Source organism: Hirsutella rhossiliensis (assembly GCF_020360975.1).
Source record: "Hirsutella rhossiliensis strain HR02 chromosome Unknown scaffold00002, whole genome shotgun sequence".
Lineage (NCBI taxonomy): Eukaryota > Fungi > Ascomycota > Sordariomycetes > Hypocreales > Ophiocordycipitaceae > Hirsutella > Hirsutella rhossiliensis.
The window spans coordinates 6,833,672-6,851,018 of NW_025408668.1; the positions used below are offsets into that span (position 1 = coordinate 6,833,672).

The 17,347-nt window shown below is 58.6% G+C and overlaps 4 protein-coding genes across 4 annotated transcripts; 2 read left to right on the top strand and 2 right to left on the bottom strand.

Moving 5' to 3' along the window:
• Positions 1–4,600: 4,600 nt before the first annotated feature.
• Positions 4,601–7,093, top strand: HRG_02420 (AMP-binding enzyme domain-containing protein; the record flags this gene model as incomplete). Its single annotated transcript, XM_044860891.1, has 7 exons — positions 4,601–4,658; positions 4,748–4,771; positions 4,898–4,924; positions 4,993–6,155; positions 6,232–6,492; positions 6,565–6,969; positions 7,031–7,093. The coding sequence occupies 7 exons, from the start codon at positions 4,601–4,603 to the stop codon at positions 7,091–7,093; spliced, it is 2,001 nt and encodes a 666-aa protein (XP_044724524.1).
• Positions 7,094–9,320: 2,227 nt separating this feature from the next.
• On the top strand, positions 9,321–11,772 carry HRG_02421 (metallo-peptidase family m12 domain-containing protein; the record flags this gene model as incomplete). The annotated part of the gene is made up of 2 exons (XM_044860892.1): positions 9,321–9,387; positions 9,440–11,772. 2 exons carry the CDS (start codon positions 9,321–9,323, stop codon positions 11,770–11,772), a joined length of 2,400 nt encoding a protein of 799 aa, XP_044724525.1.
• Positions 11,773–12,337: 565 nt separating this feature from the next.
• Positions 12,338–13,341, bottom strand: HRG_02422 (uncharacterized protein; the record flags this gene model as incomplete). The annotated part of the gene is made up of 3 exons (XM_044860893.1): positions 12,338–12,541; positions 12,704–12,806; positions 12,971–13,341. 3 exons carry the CDS (start codon positions 13,339–13,341, stop codon positions 12,338–12,340), a joined length of 678 nt encoding a protein of 225 aa, XP_044724526.1.
• A 1,201-nt stretch (positions 13,342–14,542) lies between these two features.
• Positions 14,543–16,897, bottom strand: HRG_02423 (lisH domain-containing protein; the record flags this gene model as incomplete). Its single annotated transcript, XM_044860894.1, has 6 exons — positions 14,543–14,569; positions 14,629–15,066; positions 15,117–16,349; positions 16,488–16,648; positions 16,710–16,726; positions 16,845–16,897. 6 exons carry the CDS (start codon positions 16,895–16,897, stop codon positions 14,543–14,545), a joined length of 1,929 nt encoding a protein of 642 aa, XP_044724527.1.
• Between the last annotated feature and the right edge of the window lie 450 nt (positions 16,898–17,347).

The following is a 17,347-nucleotide window of genomic DNA, read 5'->3' on the forward strand; positions in this document are numbered from 1 at the left end:
GATTTGCAGGCCACCCGACCGCGCTTTTGCTGCCCGGGTCCATCGTGGCCCTAACAGCACAGAGGAAGACATTAGGAGAGTTCATATTCCTCTGCAAAGCCGGTCTCGACAACACGTCCACACGGACCTCACAGCTTCCTTCGGAACCAAGGAGCTGTGGGTATTGGAAGGCCCGCCCTTCTAAACAACGGTGGCTGGTTGCGCAGGTTTTTCTCCCTGAAGGCAAGCTGCACGACAGCCTCTGATTCCTTCGAGGGTTTTCCTGCCGCCGCTCCTGCGCTATTTCCATCGCCTGGTTACCGAAGCATGGACTGCGACAGCAGCGTTAGCGAGAGAGCGAGAGAATTCTGACCGGACAAAACCAAGGGTTGACCATTGTGGCAATCGCCACGCGCCTGGACGACCCGCTGACGGGCACCAGGCTCCGACACTGAGCGCCTTAGAGCCGATGAAATGCTGGATGGACTTCGGGAAGGCTGGCTGCAGAGGATAGCCACGGACACTTGTATTGACGGGCTTAGCGACAACCTACCGGTGGAGGGTAGGAAAGCCGTCTCCGGGGATTGAGCCCGACAGCTCGCCCTTGCGAGGCCTTGCAAGAAGCGCTGGGTGAGGCCTACTGTGGCAGGATTTTCTCGATAGCCTAGCTCAGCACGTCCTGTGCCCCACCGGGACCTGAGCGGCCTTACGGCCGCTGGACGGAAAATACACACACACACACACACACGAGAGGATATCCGATCCCGGGCGTCGGCCCCTCTTGACTCTTGGGCTATAGTTTGACCTGGGATGGATTGATGTGCGCAGACGGTTAATTACCGGTATCAGTATCCGTACATGCGGAGGGAATGCGAGAGCGCCAGCGGCCACGCCTAATATAAACCCTGGAACTCCCCTACACAGACGGGACACGGTTCGCACGGGAACCGGCCGCGGGCCCAATCACACGACGCCCGTTTCCATGCTGATACTACCCGTGCCACGCCCCACTTTATTTGGAATTCGCAAGCTCCCACCTCCTAAAGTTGGTGCTCACCACCAGTATCCCCACACCACCGGAATACCCAGAATTTCGACTCCCCGACCTAGAATCGCTTCAACCACCGCGTACCACGCTCAGAATCGCGTACTTCCACTCGTTCTAACCTTCCTGAACCCCTCCATTGGCGTGCCTTTTTTGCTGCTTCCTCAAACCATCGCTTGCGTGCGTTATGCGCCTTTTTCTCCGCGTCTTCTACTACCTTCCTTGCTTTAGCAATCTGATCATCTCCCCTTTGTTGCACCATTTCCGTCCTTGGGCCACTGACAATACTCCTCCTGATTGTAACTGTATATTCTTCATAGCCTTACGTTGTTTTTGGATCCGCTCCGCCATTTTGGTTCGTCCCAAGTCCCTTTTAGTCTGCACGAGCTCAGTCGCCAGAGATAGCGATCCTCGAATAAATCGACTGAGATCGTGAGAAAAGTCGGGATCCAGGCTTTATCGTCTTCAAGGACGAGATCTAATTTGTCCGCTACCTTGTTTATTTGTCGTAGAGTCAATGGTGTCTCGAAAGGTGAGGAGTGTGGTCCTGAATTGGGAGGAGGTGTGGGTGTCGTGGCTTGACGAGCTTCAAACATTGAAGTACTACTTGTGGATTGAATGGGAAGATTCCTGTCTTGCGAAATGCGGAGCGTATAGTACTCTCCTTGAAAGCATGCAATCGTACTTGTTGAATGCAGGAGAGAAACTCAAGCTTGGTTATGTTGACGAGGCCATCTCGAACCATGACATCTAAAGCCTTGGCGTGATAGTGCTTTAGGGGCTGGAAAACGACAACGTCCAAAGGCTGAAGTGCATGCGTGAGATTAGGCGGCATGCCGAAGGGAATAATATTGTGGTTGTCGCAGTATTCAATGAACTGCCTGGTATGGTGAGAGCCATGACCATCAAGAATTAGAAGTCGCTTCGAGCTTCTTGAGCTTTTTTCCGAGTGCTTGTCAAAATGCTGGAGCCACTCCAGACTAATCACGTCGTTTGAGTAACCAGTAGGCGTGGGTCGAATAACTGTGTCAGGATCTAGCTCAGGTATTTGATACCATGAAGCCATGTGCATCTGGCCAGCGAGTATCAAAAAAGCCGGAACAACCTCCCCATTCGCCGAGATAGCTTCGATCGCAGTAGCGGATTCCCTATTCTCAGGAATGCCAAAATAATGAGCTCTCCTCCGTTTTGTCACAATCAGCTGGTCTTTTCCAACCCCGATGCGAAAACCAGTCTCGTCCATATTCCAGATATCCTCAGGAGGTATACCATTGTCTTGGATAACCTGCCGAAGATGCTGGAAATACTGGTTAACTCGTGTAAGATTCTCGGAGACTTGGCGCTCTGCTTGAAGCCTTTTTTGGCGCTTTTTGAAGTAGCCGTGACGCTTTAAGAAGCGAGAAGTCCAGTTTGGCCCCACGGTAGGAGCGTCGCGCTGGCTAGACCGCTCGCGCAAGATACAGTTTGCCGCGTCAGTAACGAACTCGACGCGTACCGCAAGGTTTATATTATCCAAACGATCGATATAGCGACATAGGGCCTTCTCTTCTGGTTCGGAAAGCCTCGTATTTGGGGCGTGGCACGGGTACCAGCTGAGACAGGGCGCTGAAGGCCGGGCGGTGGCCCTAGGGTAGGTGATGTGCATGCCTCGACTGGGGGAGTTGCACAGCCCAACCCCGCAGCTGGCAGGCCAGGAGCCAACGACCGGAGATGGCGCAGCAGCCTCTGTAACGTGTCCCCCCTTTCGAGTGCTTTCGTCCCGACTCCCCATCTCCACGCACGCACGCCTCGCACATACATGCAATGCCGGCTGGGCTACCCGACGTGCACTGGCTGGATGCAACCACAAGAAGAGGGGATTGTCTTCATGCGCTGCATGGGCTGCTCCGTGCTCCTCTGTCGGGCTTCTAGAGCTCACATTGACCACCTTGGTATCCGGGATCAGGGCAGCCGACTTGTTATGCCGCCAGACCAAAGGTGACTTCGCTCGCAAGCTTCAACGCATATGCAAAGCGGTCTGGAATATCGAGGGAAGCATCGTCTGGCTTGGCGAGGGTATGCAAAAGGTCTATCTCGCTCTGCTGTATCACAGCACTACGTGGGGTACACAGGTTTCGCATACAATTACGTGATCGAAAGGCACCGGCTCGTTATGTGCTTGATCCTTCTGTCCGGGCTTGGTAAAGCAGCAGATAGCGCTAGCCCACCTCACAATGCGGGGAAGAAAAGGATAGCCCGAGGGGTTTCAGGACACAATGTCTTACCATGACCACCTCCCAAAGGCACCCCGCGAGCTCTCGGGGCAAGGGAGGAGACGGGCCAAGTCGACAGCGGCAAAAGTCTGATTCATCAGCACCCGCGCCCCGGCTGCCCGGGCCACACAGGTTCAGGATCTATGTAGGACAACTGTAATGTCCACCAAACTGAGCCGGGCCTTGGCACGCAGGGTCAGGGGGCGCCCGGTCCCCCCCGCAGATGACGAGATGACCAAAACTCTTGCTCGTGCTGGGTTGGCCAATCGGGCAGTAGAGAGTTCGGGGTTTTCCGCTGCCAATTCTGGGCCAGTTGTTGAGATTCTTGCGCTGCAATCGTACGTAAGTGCCTTGCTGCTTCGATAACAAGGTATTTTCACCATAGCTATACGAATATGAGTACCAGGGTAATCAGCAAATTCTCCGTGGCTTTACGCATTTTGCCTCGGCAGTCTTACCCACCTATATCTGGGGTATGTTCAGGCAAGCATAAAGGGTTGGTAGGCGCTTGTGTCCGGGAGGTAGGGTTTATCCTCGATACCCCCCAAATAGCGCCTTCCTTGTAGTCGGCACGTGAGCTTGACGATTTCCGCCAACAGCAACCGGCTATCGACCCGTGGACAAGGGTAATATGCGGAAGGTACCCTGCACACGTGCCAGTCTGGACCAGTACCTGGGGATGCTTGCCAGAAGATTGGACGTCATGGATGTTTTCGGGTACCTTGGACGTCGCGGCAAGTCGCTGATACTTGCAGGCTACTGCCGCTTTAGGTGGTAGCTTCTCCATCGGCGAGCGACATAACATGCTGGTACGTACTGTAACTGCGACACAGAAAAAGGCAGTCACGACGCCTCCACCTCCACCATACTGGCGCCGGTGGTAACTGTCCAATGTGCGAGGTAGGGGGCAAAGGTAGCGTGTGTATATAAAGAGGATTCCTAGCCCCCCCCCTTGGCACATCGCCTCCCTGTTTCCCACCTCTCCCGTCGTCCTGTAACCTTGCTTTTACGCGGAGCTCGGTCCAGTTCCCCCTTCCGATTCCCTCTCGCGATCCCTCCTACATGAACGAGACCGCTCGCAGCAAACGGATCAAGACTCTTGCTTCTTTTCTTCCAAACGACGGCGAATTGAGAAGTCAAGGTACCCCGCACTGTCGGCGAGCGCTCGACGACGACGACGGGCCTTGGTTAAGCAAAGGAAAGGGGGGAAAAGCCTAAAGAGAGAGCGGGAGTGACTGAGGGAAACTGAGGACATACATCCCTTTCTTTTCCTCGTCCTACCGACACAAGGAACCGTTTCGCGGGCCGAGAGACGGACGGCGCCATGGCTGAAGGGCAAAAGGGACCACGCGTCTACGAGGCGCACCAGGTGGACACGTTCCGTAAGGCTGGCCGGCTCCTTGCTGGGAATGTTACTGTTGTTGTGTTGGGTTGCGAGAGCTCCCGTTGCTAACCGGTGAACCTCTCGCAGATCCACCCGAGAAGATGCTTGCAAGTATGACTTTCTCTCCAATTCGCCGTCCACCAGGGGTCAGCCAGAAGTCCCTCGGGCCGGCATCGGCGCCTTTGCTCCTCTCGTTTTAGCGCTTGCTCCCTCAGATCCGACGCTGACCATCTGCAGAGCACCCAAGCAAGCCCCACCTGGCCAGTAAGTGCCGCCCGCACTGCTGCTGGACTCGGGCGTCTGTCTCTCTGACCATGTTTTCATCGCAACAGATCTCGAGCAGTATCAGAAACTGTACAAAGAGTCCATAACGGAGCCCACAAAGTTCTGGGGAAAGCACGCCCGCGAGCTGCTGTCATGGAGCCGCGATTTTGAGACCGTCTACAGCGGCTCCCTCCTCAACGGCGACAGCAAGTGGTTTGTCGAGGGTCAGCTCAATGCCTCCTACAACTGCATCGATCGCCATGCCTTTAAGGACCCCAACCGTGTTGCCCTCATCTACGAGGCCGACGAGGCCGAGGATGGACGCAACGTCACCTACGGCGAGCTGTTGCGCCAAGTCTCTAAGACGGCCTGGACTCTCAAGCAGATGGGTGTGCGCAAGGGTGATACCGTCGCAATCTACCTGCCCATGATCCCCGAGGCCATCGTTGCCATTCTTGCCTGCGTACGCATTGGAGCCGTTCATTCCGTCGTCTTCGCAGGCTTCTCCGCCGACTCCCTTCGCGACCGAGTCATCGACGCCCAGTCCAAGGTGGTCATTACCACTGACGAGGGCAAGCGTGGTGGCAAGCTGATCGGCACCAAGAAAATCGTCGATGACGCCCTCAAGCAGTGCTCCTGTGTCACTCACGTACTCGTATATAAGCGCACTGGTGCCGATGTCCCCATGCAGGCGGGCCGTGACTTGTGGTGGCACGAGGAGGTCGAGAAGTGGCCCAGCTACATCGCCCCCGAGATCATGAATGCCGAGGACCCCTTGTTCCTCCTTTACACCTCTGGCTCCACTGGCAAACCAAAGGGGGTCCTGCACACGACCGCAGGATATTTGCTCGGCTGTGCCATGACCGGCAAGTACGTCTTCGACATCCATGAAGGCGACCGCTACTTCTGCGGCGGAGATGTCGGCTGGATCACTGGCCATTCGTACGTCGTGTACGCGCCTCTACTACTGGGTGTCTCCACGGTTGTCTTTGAGGGCACCCCGGCCTATCCCAACTTCTCGCGATACTGGGACATCATCGACAAGCACAAGATTACTCAGTTTTACGTGGCCCCGACGGCCCTGCGGTTGCTCAAACGGGCTGGTGACGAGCATGTGCGGGGCGAGATGAAGCATCTCCGCGTGCTCGGCTCCGTGGGGGAGCCCATCGCTGCCGAGGTCTGGAAGTGGTACTTTGAAGTGGTTGGCAGGGAGGAATCGCACATTGTTGACGTGAGTTTAGACGCGGGCTGCGTCAACTCGAACGGTCGCGTGCACGACCTGTGTGCTGACTTGATGAGCTACACAGACTTACTGGCAGACGGAGACGGGCTCCAACGTCATCACCCCTCTAGCCGGAATCACTCCGACCAAGCCAGGGTCCGCGTCGCTGCCCTTCTTCGGCATCGAGCCCGCCATCATCGATCCGGTTTCGGGCGAGGAAATACACGGAAACGACGTCGATGGCGTTCTCGCCTTCAAGCAAGCATGGCCCAGCATGGCGCGCACCGTGTACGGCGCCCACAAGCGATATATGGACACCTACCTCAACGTATACAAGGGCTACTACGTAAGCAGAGACCCTCGGTGCCTTTCGGCGCTCAAGAAGTGCGAGCTGCGAGCTGATGGTTGTGCGTTGCAGTTTACCGGTGATGGCGCTGGCCGTGACCACGAGGGATTCTACTGGATCCGTGGCCGTGTGGATGATGTCGTCAACGTCAGCGGCCACCGCTTGTCGACGGCGGAAATCGAGGCGGCTCTGATCGAGCACCACGCTGTCGCCGAGGCCGCCGTTGTCGGCGTTGCCGATGAGCTCACGGGCCAAGCTGTCAACGCCTTCGTCGCTGTCAAGGATGGCAACAATGCGGACGACGCGCTGCGCAAGGAGTTCATCATGCAGGTGCGGAAGAGCATCGGGCCTTTTGCGGCGCCCAAAGCCATCTATGTTGTGCCGGACCTGCCCAAGACACGAAGCGGAAAGATTATGCGGCGCATCTTGCGGAAGATCCTGGCGGGCGAGGAAGACCAGTTGGGCGACACGACGACGGTGAGCTCGCGACGTCATGAATAGCTGCTCTGGCGAAGCACTTGGCTAATGATGGTGGCAGCTGTCGGATCCGTCCATTGTGGACAAGATTATCAAGACGGTTCACGAGTCCAAGGCGAAATGAGGCGGAAGGGGGGGGGGTTGTGTTGTCGACGGGTCTCACTATCGACGAGTTGTAGGTCTGCAGGGATATATTTGGATGTGACATGTGAAACGGGATGCACCATTTCCGAAATCTGTTTACAGCGAGCTGGTTTGGGAGATAAAACGGTTACGTTTCAACATACTTGGCAGCCGTAAAATGGGTCCGGATTCGTGACGATGTGGGACAGAATAATTTTTAGCAGCCGTTGGATGTAGTCAGGTGCTAGTATGCAAGTTAATGTTTACCGGCAATTGATTTGTGTGCGTGAAGGAAGTCGACTCGAGGTATTGTCTCCCGGGCAGCCGGGACGCGGCGTCAAAGGGTTGGCCATACTCCGTACCGTCTACGGCCAACCCCAAGATGAACGGCTGTAGTAGACGGGATTTAACGACGCGCAGTTGGACTAAGCATGCCAGCGCCGAGTCTAAAAGACGCTCCACAACGATCGCCTGGGGACCGAGCCGAGAGCACCCTTATTCACCCTTCTTTTTCCCGTTCCCGTCTCCCCCTCGGAGTCGTCGTCATCACGGCGAGCAGGTGGTGTAGGGGTCCAGCCAATGGGCGTGGCGAGGTTGGACAAGACGTGGTGGTGGCTGGGCTTGGCCATGAGCCCAGAGCCTCGTCGATTCCTGCACCGCCGCCGCCGCCGACGACGACGACGTCGGGTCATCCGCATAATAAATGGGACACAATATGAGGGGGTACGAGCGAGGCCCGTGTAATGACGTGTGGAATCGGATGCGATTGCAGCCTGCAGGCATCGCCTCTTTGTTGGGATGTCTGCCAAGCGTGGCTCACAAGCTCAGCCTCGGCCGGGGTGCCTTTGGCCTTTGGCCTTTGGCCTTTGGCCCTTGGCAGTGAGGCAGCGCTGCACCGTACAGTACTGTACAGTACGGAGTATGTATGTATCTGCCTCACTGCCAAAGCACCGAGATGGGCCGGAGACGGAAACACCGAGGGTTTGGTGCATGGAGTGCATGAACATTGTGACGCCTGGTGCTGCGGGAGATTGCCCCTTTCCTTCAACTCGTTGCTTACCAAGTACATACTTGGTCGGAGTGCCATGGCGGCAAAGGGGGCTTGATATTATGGCATTCCAGGCGCGGGCCATTTCTATTCATGGATCCGGCGCGGGTGATTCGGAAGAGGGGGCAGGGTAGGTATTACAGACAGAACTATCCGTAGTGGATACTAACTTAAGGTAGTGCGAATTGGTCGACAGGGCAGGGTGGGTGCAGTGAGCTGAAGGCGTTCTGGTATGTACGTACCTACTGAGGACCGTTTGGGCTTAGTGGCACCCGAGGGTTCGTTGGCCTAACCGCCAACCAGCGTCGGCCAGTCAGCGTGGGCTTGGCGGCTAGCAGGCTGTGTGGCCGGAGGGGGTGGGAGGACCGCCAATTAAGCCAAGGGGGCCAATGCCAAACCGGAACTGTGGCTGCGTCCCCGTTGTCCTTTTTGCGTCAAAGGTGCAAAAGTCAGCCCAAGTTCGGGGCTCCGTGTCTATACTTGTGTGTGTGTTTGGCCGCTGCCTATGGTCCAAGGCAAGTCGCAGCCTCTTTCACCCAGGGGATAGATACTTGGCATTGTGCCATGACCAGGCAGCACTAGCAGGTACTGCTCCCGAGCCTATCCGCGTTCGTACCCGTTCCGACCGCCCACGCGCGCCCCCCTAGAACAGCCCCCTCCCCCAGGCCAACAACAAGAGGCCTGAGACCGCGTGGCCCCAGAGCCAAGCCCCCCCGAATATCTGGGCGTCTCCCGCTCTGGCTGGGTAGGTAATTACTTTGTTTCTCTAGCGCATCCGATCGTCTGCCCTCGTCGACCCGCCGTCATCCGTCTTCTTCGCTGCCTTCGTTAGCACAGCGCAACGTCTTACTTCCCGAGTCTGTCGGCTTCTCTTCTCTCCTCTCTCCCCTTCTCACCTCGCCATCCAGCGCCCTCCGATCGCTCGTCAAACCTACAGTATCAACTCTTGGTCGCCATTCTCCGTCCCTCCACCGCCGAGCACCCTCAACCCACCCGACCACGCTTTCATTTCCTTCACTCGATTGCCAACGACTGAGCCTTGGTCCTGTTCGCCGGGCCTTTCGCCGCGACGCCTTGCTATCCATCAACAGTCCAAGATCACAAGCAAAGTGCAGTCTTCATGCAATAGACCCTCGGGCACCTCGCTCCCATTCTCTGGGACGGCCATGATAGTGTGACCATGGTCACACTCCGGTCCATCGCGACCGCTCTGACCGGCGCAGCCCTCTTTGCTCAGTCGTCGCTAGGTACTTTTCGGGCTCGGTGCTGGTGGCGTCGTGGTTGCTAACGCGTCTGTAGGCCACTCATTCAAACGAAACCCTCTCAACTATGTCTCGTTGATCGACGACGCCTTCATTAATACCCCTTCTCGTCGAGTGCATTCGCATTCAAATTTCGATCTCACCTTCACCATTCATAACGGAAACCAGAAAATCAGGCTAGCGCTGAACCCGAATCACGACATCATCCACGACGACTTCGCCGTCACTCACCTCCGCCCGGACGGGACCGTCCGCGAAATAGAGAGAGTGCCCCGTACTGAGCACAAGGTCTACAAGGGCGATGCATTCATCGAGCGCCCTGGACATCAGGGCTGGTCCAAGGCCGGGTGGGCGCGTATTACAATCCACAAAGACGGAGAAAATCCCGCCTTCGACGGCGCCTTTCGCGTCGACGGTGACCATCACAATATTCAGTCAACCCGTCGCTATATGAGACTACGAGGCGAGCAAGATCCCATAGTGGAAGCCCCGGGAAATGGCAAGGACTCGATGATCGTCTGGCGCGACTCCGACATCAGGGATTCCGCTGATGCCCTTGACGACCGAACCGAACTGAAGCGCGATATCTCGCCCGAGTCGCTCTGCGGCGCCGACTCTCTCGGCTTCAACAGCCAGATTAATCTCTCGACACAAAGCCCCAACTCGCTTCAGGCCATGGACCTGCGCTCCCTCTTTGGCCGCCAGGCCAGCAACACCCCTGCGTTGAACCTGGCCAACTCCATCGGGTCCTTGGATGGATGCCCTTCGACGAGAAAGGTAGCACTGGTCGGCATTGCCACTGACTGCACCTACTGGAAAAACTTTAACTCGTCGGCGGAAATCAGGAAGAGCGTCATCGACATGGTCAACAAGGCCTCGGAGCTGTACGAAAGCACCTTCAAGATATCCCTGGGCATACAAAACCTTACCGTCAGCGACAAGACCTGTCCCGGAAGCCCCGAGCCCGCGACGCCCTGGAACCTTGACTGCAGCGACTCGTTCAATATCACAGACCGGCTCAATTCCTTCTCCGAGTGGCGCGGCCAGTCCAAAGACACAAACGCCTACTGGACTCTCCTGACAAGATGCTCTACCGGTTCTGCCGTCGGACTGGCCTGGACCGGGCAGCTGTGCCGCGAGGGGGCGGAAAGCAACCAGGCAGCCAACGAGAAGGTGGCATCGGCCAACGTCGTCGTCGGGACAGACACCGAATGGCAAATTTTTGCGCACGAGAGCGGCCATACCTTTGGTGCCTTCCACGACTGTACCAACGACACATGCGGAACTGAAGAAACATGCTGTCCGCTCGCCAAGGACAAGTGCGACGCCGCGGGAAAGTTCATTATGAGCCCGAAGACGGGCAAGGGCATCACCCAATTCTCTCCCTGCAGCATCGGCAACATTTGCTCGGGGCTCAAGGTGAACAAGGTCAGGGGCAACTGTCTTACCGACAACAAGAACATCAAGACCATCACGGGCAGCCAGTGCGGCAACGGCATCGTCGAGAGCGGCGAGGACTGCGACTGCGGCGGCGAGCAAGGGTGCCAGGGCAACAAGTGCTGCGACCCCAAGACGTGCAAGTTCACCAGCGGCTCCGTCTGCGACCCGTCCAATGAGGACTGCTGCTCTCAGGAATGTAAGTTTGCATCGAGCGGAACCGTCTGCCGCCCCAGCACCGGCGTGTGCGACCCGGAGGAGGTGTGCACGGGGGACCGTGCCAGCTGTCCCGAGGACCAGCACAAGGGCGACGGCGACTCGTGCGGCGACGGGCTCAACTGTGCCTCGGGCCAGTGCACGTCACGCGACATGCAGTGCAGGGCCATGTCCAGCAGCCTCCGCGGCATCAACACCACAAAGGCCTGCCCGGGCAGCGGCTGCATGCTTACCTGCACGTCCGACGACATGGATTTTGGCCAGTGCTTCACGCTCAATCAAAACTTTATAGACGGGACGGCGTGCGGTGGCGGGGGCAAGTGCGCCAACGGGGCGTGCAAGGGCGCGTCGACGATCAAGGAGATTGGCAACTGGATCGAGGAGCACAAGAACATCTTCATCCCCGTCGTGTCTGTCATCGGCGGCCTAATTCTCATCGCCATCCTCGCCAGCGTCTTGGCCAGCATCCGGAGGCGCATCCGCCGCCGCAAGCTGGCCAAGAAAATGCAGAACTGGCCGTCATACAGTGGGCAGGACGGCGGATCGCCCCCCAGGCAAAGGGGCTCGCACCAGCAGTGGCACAGCTCATCCAGAGGCGGTCACTACACCGGGTCGCAGGGGCAGTACGACTACTCGTATCCGCCGCCTCCGCCGCCGCCGATGGAGCAGGTGAATCAACCGTGGGGACCTCGTCAACGGAGCGCGAGGTATGCATAGACGGGACTCGGAGGAGAGACTGGATTTTTTCATGTCCCCTTGCCCCCCTTTTGCGCTTTTGACAGTCCTCTTCATTCTTTGTCTCTTGGAAATATTGGCATTGTACGGCGTTGCGGGTTGGTGGGCTTGGGGTTTCCCCCCCCTTTTTGACTTGGATTATGACGTCTTGGGAATGACGCGAACCGCGGAAACCGGGCGACTCGCTACCCGGATCATTTGGTGTGTCGACTGGACTGGCCGGCCTTGGATTGGCGGAGGGAGGAATTGTCGAGGGGCGTGGAACGACGCGCGTGTACATATGCCTAGGACATGGCGGGAGAGCGTGGGGATCACTGTTTGGGAGGGAAAAGTTGGATCGTCATGATGGCTTCTTGGTGGGTAGACGAGGGGTGGAAACAAAAAAGAGAATGATCATGGCATTGCGTCGTTGTCGAGTCTGCCAGCCCTTATTGTGATGCCAGTATACGCGCTCTTGCTGTCTGCCCACTGATTCCCTTGATCAACGAACCCCCCTCCCCCTTCCTTTTAAGCTTGACTTATGTGTGATAATCGCGTCCCTCGTCGCTCAGTCCGCCCACTCCCCCGCCGGCTCATGTGTCTCGGCCGGAGCAGTCCTCCTCGCCCTACCCGCCCCGCGCGCATCGCGACGAGCCGGCGGCGGCGGCGGCGGCGGATAATGGGCCTGCTTCTTGCCGCCCTCGGAGGCGGCGGGGAGGGGCTCGAAGCCGGCGAGGATGGCGCTGAAGCGGCGGCGCTGGCTGGTAATGCTCTGTTTTCCCTCTCTCCTCTTGTTAACGTGACCAAACTCGCTCCCTTTTTTTTCATTCAGAGGAAAGAGGGAGAGGGGGAGAGGAGGCGCGGTGCAGGAAATTTCATAGAGAGAACTGTATTGGTGAGGAAAAGAGAAGAGGAGGCGGAGAAGGGCACGTACGTCGTTTGCGCTTTGGGCAAACATCATGAGCTGCTCGGGGCTGTCGAGCACGGAGAGGGCGTAGGCGCGCCGCTCGCGGTCCTCAAAGGGCTCGGTCTTGAGGCTTTTCCCTCGCCCACACCCCGCGAGACGTTAGTTATCTTTTCCAGTTCACCGATGCCTTGGAGGACTTGATTGAATGGGGTTGAGGAGGAGGGAGAGGGATGCGTGGAATGGTCAAGAGAGGGGAAAGGGGGGGAAGAGAAGAATGTAGAAACCGTCTCTCACCCTTGACCAATCTTCATGCGCCGCCGCCCTGCCCCCTCGCCCGCGCCTTGACCCTCCTCATCATCGTCATCGTCATCATCGTCCTCATACCCCCTCCTCCCGCCCAGCCCGCGCTCCTCGCCCTCGTCAAGCCCAAAGCCAAAGTCGCTCCCACTGCCGCTGCTGCTGACGTCGTCGTCCTTGTACGGATCCTTGCCGCGCGCCTGCCGGTCGCGCATCTCGGGCGTGAAGCCCTCGTCGTCCTCGCTCATGGCCATGGCCGCCGCCGCCATGGCCGCCGCGTCTGCTCGCCTCCGCCGCAGACGCTCCTGCGCCTGGGCTAGTGCCATCGACAGGGGTGTGGCCAAGGCCGCCGAGGCGGACGAGGCCATGTGTGCTGGGGATCCGGTGTGGTTGCTTTTCTGTTCTCTTGCCCTCTCGCCCTGCTCCTCCTGTCTTGATTCCCCGCGGCCTCTTTACTCTCCGCCCCGTCACACACACACACTCGCTTCTCTCTTTTCTCTTCCTAAAAACCGGACCGCCCCTGTCCCGATGTCGGGGTAGTCGCGCGGGTAGATGGAGATTGAGACGTCTCTCAAGCGGAAGCGCTGGTCACGTTCGTGCCGCAGGCGAAGAGACACACAGAAGGTGGGGGAGACAGTGCGTGCGCGTGCGCGACGTCGATTTGCACGCCTGGCAAGGGCGGGGTGCGGGTTCGGTTGGCAATGAGCCAGACGACGTCGTCGAGCCTTGTGAGAGAGGGTGTAAATTATGTGTGGCAAGTAGTAGCTGCTAATGGCGTGTATCTCAGCCTCAGAAGAGAGGGGCGGGCAAGGTTGGTGGCGAGCAAACCACGGAACAGGGCCAAGAATGCAGAAGAAGTAAATCAACAGCAGCACGGTACGAATTGGGGGTTATAAGCTGGGCGGCCACCTACTTGGATGCGCTTTGCCAAAACGCACGTCTGCGAAACCATGCCTCTACGCACAAGCACTGGTCCAAATGTTACTCAGCGTTGTTGCCAGTCTCCAGACAAGTACTACCCACAACGCAGTCTATGTACAGGTGCATCATCCAGGCCCTCCCTCCGCCAACCTCTGGCACACGTCATGTACAAATACAGCGGCTCACCGCACTCGCTTGCCCCGTCCCTCAAACAGAAGCGACGACAGGTGCGCAACAGCCTTCTCCCTTCACTCACTTCCCCATGGTCCAAACCGACTTCCCGCGTCCCAGTCGCAGCTGAAAAAGCAAAAAAAAACCGTCCAACTCCGTCCGTCCTCTATGCGCCGCGTCATTTCATCAGCACGAGTCGCACACGAGCAGACAGCGTGGCTCGAGGCCAGCATATGATATACAAAAGGAAAGCCCCAAGAGCGGGCCGCGACGCCATCGGCTGGGGCATCGTCGACTGCCTTGCCCGACAAATGCAACGGACATCGTCTTCCAACCGTCGACCGTCGTGTCGACACATTCGAGCTGTTAGCTTCGTCTAGGCCCTCGTCGTTTCTAGACCTTCTAGAAAAACGCCTGAGCGATGCTCGGTGCAATCTCCTCGCCTCGTGTGATTGCGTTTCGTAAATCGAGTCTGGGCTACCGGTTAAAGTTGATGACAGCAAGCTTTCGTTCCTCGTCAGCACGGCGCTCGGACTGGCCCGCCTTGATCCGTCTTGACTCACCCTGCTGTTTGATCCATAAGCCAGTTGCTGCCCGCTCACGTCCCAACACAGACAGTGTTCGTCCTCTTCATCCGAGTCTGAGGAGCCCTTGGGGCTTAACCAGCCGGGGTGAGGTGGCCGGTTCCAGCTGGCTCTGGGTACGGCATGGTTGTCCACCTTCCAGATCAACACCTGACGGGACGTGGCCCCGGCAATAAAGGCTCCGTCGGGGGTAAAGGCGAGCCGCACTATCGGCGAATCCATTGTCAGGAAGCATTTTGCCTTGCTGTCAGGCCTCCGAGCATTCCATATCAGGATCGCGCAGTCGTCACCACCGGTTGCGATGAGACGTTCGTCGTCGGCGTTAAGCTGCGCAGGCGGCAACGGCTGCCACGCCATGGACGTGATGGCGCCTTGATGGGCCGAGATGGACCGCCGCTGGCCGGATTCGTCCCATAGCTGCAAATGGTTAGCCAAAGCAATCATGTCTCCCATCGTGGATATCTCACGTCGAGGGTGCCCTTGTCACTTGAGGTTGCGGCCAGTTTCGAGCGCCAGTCGAAGAGGACCTGTGTAAAGCTGTCGTCAAGCTTGGTGTCGAACTTGCGTACTTGGACAAGGGACGACTCGGCGCAGTGGAGACACAGGAGAAGGTCCCCGCCGCACAGCAAGAACTCGGCGTCGCTCGTCCAGGCCGCATCGAGGGGTGTCGCGGCAATGTCGTGACCGAGAAGGCGAAATGTGGAGGCGGTGCTCGAGGGCGACGAGTAGACGGTGACGAGGGCGCCGCCCTTTTCGGGGGATATGGCCAGGAGCGCCGTGCTGCCAGGGTTCCAGCACAGCTTAATGACGGGCGGCTCAGACACCTCCATGGTCTGCATGTGGATGCCGTCGGCGGACCAGACGCTCACGGCGGCCTGGGAGCTGGAGTCGGTGGCAAGGGCAATGGCGGTGCCGTCCGAGGTCCACGACAGGGCCGTCACCGTCGTGGTCCGCGGCGTGTCAGGGTCCAGCAGAGTGTGGGCACGGGGAGACACGTGATTGTGGCCGGGCTCAGACGCCGTGGGACGCGAAACAGTCCAAACGCGGGCTAGCGCATCGGTCCCAGCAGCCGCCAGAACTGATGGGTCTCGGGGGTTCCACTCGCACTGCAGCAGCACGGGTGCGTTCTCAGTGCCCGCGGGGGAGGGAGACGGCGTTGTCTCGGGGACACTGCGATCATCGTCCATGAGGCGGATGAAGGTGGTGTCGGGCGACAGCTCCTCGACCTTGTCCATCTGCGTGCCCTGCTCGGGGCCATCCGTCTGCACAATGGGCGGTGGAAGCTGCTCGCCCTCGAGGGGCGATGGGTACGCGTGGTTGTTGCTGGCGTCGTGCTGGCCGCTGTCGTGGTGAGGCGGAGGAGGAGGGGGGTCGACGTCCATGGGCGTCGAGGCCGTCGTCGTCGAGGCCGTCGTCGTCGCCGTGGCTGCCACTGGCGCTGCAGCGTCGGCGCCGTTCTCGTAGCCATTACTCAGGCGCGGGCGCTTGGCCGGCGACCCGTTGGGCACCTGTTGCTGAGCTCGTTTCCTCGACGCCTCGGCGTCTTCTGCAGTCTCTACCGTGGCGGCGACGGCATTGTCGTCCTCGTCCATCCGGGCCGCCGCCGGCGGCGGCGGCGGCGGCAGCGGCGGCGGCACCGTCAGCGGCCCAAAAATGCCAAATTGCATCGCGTCGGCCTCGACGGCCGCATGCTGCGGAAACTGCCGTGCATCGGTCAGTCGCGGTTGGTCAGTTGCGCGAATGCCGGCAGAGACGAGGTTGATGGCTCTGGACCAGGGGCGTGGAAATGACCCGAAAAAAGCGGGCGCTCGTCGACGGTAGCGATGGTGTAAACATACCTGGTCGAGGGCAAAGTCGCGCTCAAGGGCGTAGTAGAGGAGGCCCCTGTTGACGATTGAGATGAGGGCGTGGCCCTTGACATGGCGGGCAAAATCGAAATCCCGATGAGGCTCCTTGACATGCCACTCTTTTTGGAACTTGGCGGCGGTTTCGCGGTAGTCTGCAAGGTAAAGTTTGTCACGGTTAGATGAGCCGCCAGGACGGAGCCGGGGGCCACGTACTCCCTTCGAGCAGATACCTGCTCTCACGGGGTGCAGGGTCAGCAAATGACGACCAAGATGAGCGTGGAGAGACAGGATGCGCGAGGCCAATGATGGCCCGGCAGCAAGAGACAAGAGCCAGCGCAGGCAACGCACCTCCAGATGAGAAAGTTGACTCTGTCCGAGTCGAGGAATTCCTTGACCACCATGGTCGTGGCCAGGCGCGCGCGGCGCAGGTGGCGGCAGTGCGACAGCGGCAGGCGTCGCCAACGCAGTGGGCGGCGTCAAGAATTCAAGCAGCAGCCGATGGCTTCGTCGATGATGGGCCTGCCAGGGCGTGGCGGCGGCCGGAGCACGTTGAGAGCAAGTCGAGGCCGAGGGTGAGGCGAGGCGGGGCGATGGCAAGGGTGTGGGCGAGGCTGATGGTGAGGGTGAGGCGAGGGCGAGGGCGAGGTCAAGTGAGGGTGAGGGTGAGGGTGAGGGTGAAGGTGAGGGTGAGGATGAGGATGAGTGAAGATTCAAGAGCGAGATGAAATCCACATGCACATCTCACGGCCGGGCAAAATGGTTCGGAGTGCCTGTAGGTACGGAGTACCTGGCACTTGATCAAGGCCGAAAGTCGAGGTACCGTTCAAGGTGCCGATACAGGTAGCCGCCAG